At 34.2% G+C, this 7,447-nt stretch overlaps 1 protein-coding gene across 1 annotated transcript; it reads right to left on the bottom strand.

Moving 5' to 3' along the window:
- Positions 1-2,646: 2,646 nt before the first annotated feature.
- LOC105317060 (uncharacterized) lies at positions 2,647-6,189 on the bottom strand. The gene is made up of 2 exons (XM_011413597.4): positions 6,051-6,189; positions 2,647-5,033 (listed from the first exon to the last, which is right to left on the bottom strand). The coding sequence occupies exons 1-2, from the start codon at positions 6,094-6,096 to the stop codon at positions 2,788-2,790; spliced, it is 2,292 nt and encodes a 763-aa protein (XP_011411899.3). The 5' UTR covers positions 6,097-6,189; the 3' UTR covers positions 2,647-2,787.
- Between the last annotated feature and the right edge of the window lie 1,258 nt (positions 6,190-7,447).

Below are 7,447 nucleotides of genomic sequence, written 5' to 3'. Positions count from 1 at the left end.
AGAATAAGTATTCAACGTTTTTATTCTTATTCATAGTGATATTATTTTTTTTACGAAATACTTGTGTATCGTCGCTTTAAAGCAATTATATACGATCTTAGTCAGGGATATCAATAAAAGATGGAACATGCAGCCATATTAACATGTTATAAAGTTGGCTTCCGCGAGAAATATAATGCCAGAAACTCAGTCGAGAAATTTTTTTTTACAAAAAATAGATATGATTTAACGATTATTATTTCAAAAGTACATATCAATTTGGATATGTAAGTTTGAACATTTCATTTGATTTTACAATAATAAATGTTTCTTAAGGAAGGAGTCTTTTTATTATCAAACATACTTCTTATAATAAGAAATGCATGAAATTTTGACACAGTCAAACGGATCATATTACTTAATGATTCTATCAGTTTAATTAAATTTGACCTTTTTGTTTTCGGATAAAGGTCAGGTCAAGGTCACTACCTTTTTCCTCAGCGTAAAGAGTGATAAAAATAAGTGTAGCTCTTTATAGTTCTGTAGACATTTGTTTAAGATTTGAAGATTCAAATCTTCAATGAAATCATAGACCATGAGAGTGTCTATCAGCTTATACTACTAAATTGGAATAAATATTTATACTAAAATTGATATTGCTTAGCCCGCATTTCCTCTAATTTTCTTAAATTTTGAAGAAATTTTGATTATTTTTTTATGCTTCCAATAATAAAATATTTCTAATTTTTATGTATTATGAAGACTTTATACAAAGATATATATTGACAGAAAAGCTAATATATTGACCGTTTCATAAGAGAGAAAAACTGATTTTAGTGATTTTTTCACAAAAATCAATGTATAGAATTGGCGCTTTAAAAAGCTAATAAAAATGTTATTTGATAGGCAAATCATATTTTAAAAACACATTCTGAAACCCAAGTATCATATTATTAGTTCACATTAGTAAAAAAAAATCCAACATTATTGTTATTGTTTTTAAAATGCTAAAACAGACTCATTATATATATATAATCTGCAGCAATTCTGAATTGCGCAACATGTGATATTTTCCTACGCCAATATTACGCCAAAAATATAGTCCTTGTTCCATTCTAAACATTGATTACATTTTTGTATGCCAAGTCGTATGATAGTAAAAAAGAAAGAAAAATATACTATTTTAATTTCCTTTCATCTTGATTTAATGAACAATAAATCAAATTTACGTTTGACAAGTCGAAAACGTGAAAAGACTCCTTCCTTAAAATGCGTGATGGCGTTTACTTGTACCGATAGGCTGTGATCAAGTTTGGTCGTATTAAAAAATGAATGAGTGAAATGAAATGCTACTATGATAGATGTATCATATTATGTGAAATCATTGAAAAATATAACTTGTTAACAAATAAAAACCGCTAAAGAAAGTACTAGTATAAGAAAAAAAAGATGAAATAGAAGAAATAATAAAAATTACTTTAAAACCTTTTAAACCAATGAGGTTTTTTTTTTACATGTACATCATACAAATTTGTTTTGCTCTTTGATTTTGATATGATAAGACAACAGAAAAAGCCTTTATATTAGCTTTCTCCATTACTTTATCATTAGTTGGGGCGAGACAAATAGTTTTCCAGTGTAATGTTATATTAACCATATGATTGAAGAATCAATTGCATAAATACTCTTGTTTCATAATGACAATCATGAATTTTTTGAATATAAAAACCTGTTCATAAATATAAGAATCAAAGATTATGATTGATAGATCAGAAGATGATGAATTTATTATTCTTTTTTTTTAAATAACAGTTTTCTTTTTGTGAATGTTGAATGATTAGTTTCAACTGAAATACGTAATTGGAAAGTTCAGGTGAATTAATTAGGCTTTAATTCGTATGCATTTCACACATATTAAACTATCATTGTTATATTATACATTGCACATGTTGCATTGAATGCTTAATTTTGGATGTCGTCAGTCTATGACACACCAAGCGGTGCAGACTAACTGAATACCGCGCGTTAGCGCGGTTTGATATTTTGTCTGCAACGCTTGGTGTGTCATAGGACATCCAAAATTAAGCAATCAATGCATACTGATGTCTATTTGTATGAAATATTATGTATCGCCGCTATAATGCCATTATTTGCGCTCTTAGACAGGGATATGAAACATACATGGAACAGCCATATTAACATGTTTTCTAGTTAGCTTCCGCGACAAATGATATAGTGCCAGAAATACTGTGGAGAAAAATGTTTTTTATTAAAGAGTATCTATATATTAATGACTGTTTTTCAATAGTAGATTTCAAAGTGGTTATGTAAGATTTAAAGTTTCATTTAATCTCACAAAAATAAATATACTCAAAACACGTGTCTGTGCTCATGGCGCATGAATTAGCAAAGTGTATTCATAGAAAATTGAACGTCGCAGATTTCAAATGCAAACATAAGGGGATAACTGAATGTATATATAAGGAGATAATTCTTGTGTTTACTCGATATATTTGTTTTAGTGTTTCTTTCATTGGTAAGAAAATGATTTCCTTTTCTGCATATTTTCCTTCACATATTGAGTTAGTGTACACTCAGTAGATGCAAGTAAAATATATTTACTAGCAAAACTTCTTCATTGTTATGTTACCGTCCATCAATACAATGACATGTTTTTTTTCTTTATTTAGGAAAATAAATAATATAGAAAAAATATGTTTACAAAAAATGTTCAAATATAACGCACGCTCTGAAACAGGTAAACACACATTCACACGATTCATTCATACATTCAACTGCCATGGTTCATTATAGTCTCCCTCTCCATGAAGACCGAAGCTCCTGTCTGCGTACAGACTCCGGCCGTACAGACCCCAGCTGTCTTCCGGTCAGGCGTCTGCCTGGTCCTGAATTTCCTTGCTGCCTTAAAGTCCTTCCATTGAGTCGCAGTCTTCTGATGGGTTGACTCGAACCGCTCCTGCCCTGTCCAATGGATGGTCTTAGAGAACTCAAATCAAATGAACCTCTTAAACGCTGCTGACGTATAGAGTCTCTAATTCTATTTATATCCCTGTCGGGGGATCTTGCCCTACTATCTCGGTCAGATGACCTCAAAAATTCTTGTCTGTTGTCCTGGAGTCGTTCACGCAGACGTCCGAGCCCAAACGATGGTCCAGGTTGCCTTCTTTGTTCAAATCGAATCTCCCTACCCGATGGACCAAAACTGTTTCTGCCTGAAAATCCATTTGGTGGTTCAAATCTCAAATTAGGAAGACTTGATCGTAAGTTTCCAGGTGAAGAAATCTCGCCAAACTCTAAACTATTTGTGTTGCCAAATCGTTGTAGCTGATTTGTAACCCCTGGAACTCCTTGGCCAAAATTAGGTGGTAGTTGTGCAGGTCTAAACATAGGTGGAACTTGGCCGAGAGCCGGGGCTCCAAACATTTGCGAAAACCCAGGAACAAACGGGTTTTGTGCAAAAGGATTTCCTCCGCCCATATTTTCAAAAGCATTTAAGGGATTGATCTGAGGTCGAGCGGCTGTGACGAATTGTTGTCCTTCTGGTCCCGATTGTTCTTCTGTTGGGTCCGGTGAAGAAGCTGTTAATGCGTTAGAGTTAGATGTTTGTTGTAGCTCAAATGAGTTTTCAACGGGCGCACCACGAGTTAAAGAGGAATCTAACCCTTGACTTCCCCCAAAACGTTGGGCTATAGAGCCAGGTTCTAGTCCTATTAAGGGTTGTGATCTTCTGTCAAGTCCTTGGACAACTCTTCTTGGATCGCTTTCGATAATAATATTCTCAACTCCTGAAGAAGGCTGATTGTTGTTGTTAATTGGGCTAGAGAGCCTATCTATCTCTTTGTTCACTTCAGCCAGAGCGCGCCTTAGTTCATCAGGGGAAAGATTTTCTAGTTGTCGTCTGCTTGGAGAATCCGATCTCCGCTGTATGGAAGTGTCGGGTAAGCCAAAGCTAACTGCGCTGCTTGCAGTGTTTTGAAACCGGTCGACTGGAGTTGGTCGACTGCTGCTTTGTTGGAAACCCGAATTTTCTGTTGTTTTGAATGTGCTCTGGAAATCAAAATTCGTATTAGGAATATTAAGATCCGGAAACTGTGACGTTACAGAAGGTGTTCCTTGGGAAAATGCAGCTGAGAAGGGGGATGCGTTTTGGATGTGTGAGGAGCCTTCAGACGAATGTGATGCAGTTCCAACAGCCTGCGTGAAGGATTTTTCTATTGGATTCGGCTGAGTGAAGGAATTCAGGTTATTGTTATCCTTTTTAGATTGAGAAAATTGACGCTGATTCAGTGACAAATCGCCGATATTTGGCAGTGGCAATTCCAATATGTTATCTTTATGTTGATCATGTGTTCCAGTAGCAAACTTTTCGAGGCTGTTTTGAGAAGCAATGGGTTGGGACGAGAATGACTGTGCTTTAGAGGTTTCTCCAAGAGAATCTTTTGAGCCGAAAGATGAATGAGCATTCGATAGTCTCGTTTTATCAACACCCACACTACTACCGCTCTTACTACCTCCACTACTAGACGTAGCGGTGGATGACCCACTTCTTCCAAAAGAACCAAGCAATGCTTGAAGGTTGCCTAGATCTCCATTTTCTGTAAAAAGGCCTTGAAGATTAGAATCAAGAGCAAGAGGACTTTGTGTGTTATGAGATGAGGCTGTATTTGAAAGCAACATTTCATCGAGTCCAACGCCACCATTACTATTCGTCGTTGCGGTGGAGGGCCCACTTCCTCCTAAAGACAGCAAAGCGTCTAGATTACCTAGATGTTCAGGATTTCCTGCAACAAGTCCTTGAAGACTCGAATCTGCAGCAAAACTCTGTCTGAGTTCTCTTTGAATGTCATTAATAGCAGCTTGGATATCTGATTCTTTTGCACCTCCTGTTTGTGTCGAAATGTCTGCAACTGCAGACCCTAGATTTCCTGGTGGCTGTGGATCTTGGGGCGCGCCTCCTTGAAATGGGCCCAGTTCGGCTAAAAGGGCGTCAATGTTGAAGTCACCCAAGGGGTCGGTGCCCTGACTTGACACATCTAGATCAAGAAAGGATTTTTTGTAAGTATAACGTACGCAAAAAAATTCTTATGCTAGTATATGAAGGGTTATAGAAGCAAAAATTACTAGTATATAATATTGATAATGATAATATTAATAAAAATACTAATAATTACAATAAAAGTTAAGTCTATAAGAAAAAGTACGTCTTGATTTAAAAATAACTTTCTGAATCACGCTACAGAAAGGCGTCAGAGAATTTTGACCAAAAAGTACTTGTAAAATTTTGAACTTCATATTAAGACTTTAATTTCCGTGTAAGACAAAAATATGTTGGTGATAAATTTCATTTTATCTTACAAAAAAAGTGCAATATCAGTACTAAATGAATTTATTTGATAAACAAAATCTTTAAGATCTAATGTGCGTAAATTTGGCACCTGGTGACATCATGTAATATAAAATCATTACGAAATTATGAACTTGGATTAAACCGATTACAGAGAGGTGAATCCAATGCAAGTATTATTTGTCCCATTCCTTTTTGCTTTATTTTGTTATGTTAATTCATGGTTTTATAGAATGCAAAACAACGCTTTTACCTGACTTTGTCAGTGAAATAAGTTTCTTGGTCCAATATTGATGACTTTTTATGTTGGATTAAATTCCATCCTTATGGTATTGCTCGAATATCGAATCTATATTGTGATTCCATTTGTTATATCTTATTTTTTCAAATATCAAATAAAATGACAAACTTTTATTTTCATAAATTGTATGTCTTTTGAAATTATTTGTTAATTAGTGATTGAGTAGGTTTTTCCTATTTTATCAGAGAATCAAAATGAAATCATGACGAAAGAACATCACGTTCAGACATAATTTAATCATTTAGATATAGGAATAAAGATTAGGATTTATTCAATCAATTTCTTCATTTAAAAAAAATTCTATTTTGATTTCAGAGTGTTTATATCAAAATGTGCTACTGATTAACCAATTTTATAATTTAAATCAATGTCTGCCATATATGGATTGTAATATACAGAACTTACATTGGACGGCGAGTAGCACTGGCAGCAGGAGCTCTAATCTGGCCATCTTCTCCTACACGCTTCCTAGGCTTTGTGATAGGTGTTTAAACAAAATCCAATATTTATGCCGCCAAACACAATTCTGTCGTGTAATAAATCACAGCATAATTGGATACAAAACACTTCGCCATTCATTGTTTGATTTACCTTCTAAAAATTTGCATAATCTATTTTAATAAGCAATATATATATAATTGATGATTGGGGCTTTCATCGGGCGTTTTGCTCTCGTAATACACAAACGATGAATTTATTCTTTTGTTAAGGGAACAAAAGTCACAAAAATCGACTTGTTTCGATTTGATGAATGAGTTCCATCGATTGTATCTGTAATTGTTCATTAGAACAGGTAGGGGTTACTCGCTAGTCCAACGGAACACCTGTATATAGAGGGACAGCGACACTGTTTAGTATAGAACAGTAGTCGTGCCATGCCGTGAAGATGGAGTGGTCTGTATCCTAATCATTCAACTAGATAAAGGATGACAATGTATCAAATACCACTGGAGAACGATTATTTGTTAAATTTTCCTCAAATTTCTCATTCGGGTCATTTTTTTGGGTACTACCACAATGCATTTTCCAAAAAACTAGATATTAACATCTACAATGTAATAATAACATGTAAAATAAGGTCATGTTTGTTGATCAAAAAATATTCCATGATGAAAGTGAGAATCAATAAACGGTAAATTAGGAAGAAAACAATGAAAAAGGGAGTAAGACCACAGGACAAAGAACTTCCGCCATACCGGGCGGGGTGATTGATCTAGTGACGTTCATTAATGAATTAATATTCCATGTTTGTAATTGATTATAATCGGTTTATCTGAATTAATTATCAGGTAACAATAAGCATGAATATATATGCACTAATAAATGATCAACATTAATGATTTGTCATCGATGACCAACAAAATTCCAGAGGGGATTTTATAACTTTCCCAATGTAGTACATGTATATATATTCAACTTGTTGTACCTACACACCTTCAAAAGTGGACTTAACAACAAACTTAAAAATAAGGAATAACTGACAAGAGAGAGAGAGAGAGAGAGAGAGAGAGAGAGAGAGAGAGAGAGAGAGAGAGAGAGAGAGAGAGAGAGAGAGAGAGAGAGAGAGAGAGAGAGAGAGAGAAAGAGAGAGAGAGAGAGAGATTATTATTTATTTGAGATAAAAACGCTGTGTTTTTTTTTCTATATTTCAAAGGTATAGAAATCATCGATATCATTTAATTTAATGTGCAAATTTAAAAAATTTAAAAAATACATCTTTATATTTTTATGCATATGTAAGGCATCTCTTGATTTCAGAGACAGTGTATTCCAACTACATTGTACATTAGTGGTAGCATTGT

This window comes from Magallana gigas, chromosome 8 (genome assembly GCF_963853765.1).
Source record: "Magallana gigas chromosome 8, xbMagGiga1.1, whole genome shotgun sequence".
Classification (NCBI taxonomy): domain Eukaryota; kingdom Metazoa; phylum Mollusca; class Bivalvia; order Ostreida; family Ostreidae; genus Magallana; species Magallana gigas.
The sequence above is the reverse complement of the archived record's forward strand: the minus strand, read 5'-3'. Positions and strand labels throughout refer to the sequence as shown.

Bases quoted from the DNA above. Each gene is read 5' to 3' on its own strand.
- LOC105317060 (XM_011413597.4), bottom strand. From the start codon at position 6,096: ATGGCCAGATTAGAGCTCCTGCTGCCAGTGCTACTCGCCGTCCAAT. The intron at 5,034-6,050 runs GTAAGTTCTGTA...TTCTTGATCTAG, and splicing joins AGTGCTACTCGCCGTCCAAT to ATGTGTCAAGTCAGGGCACC.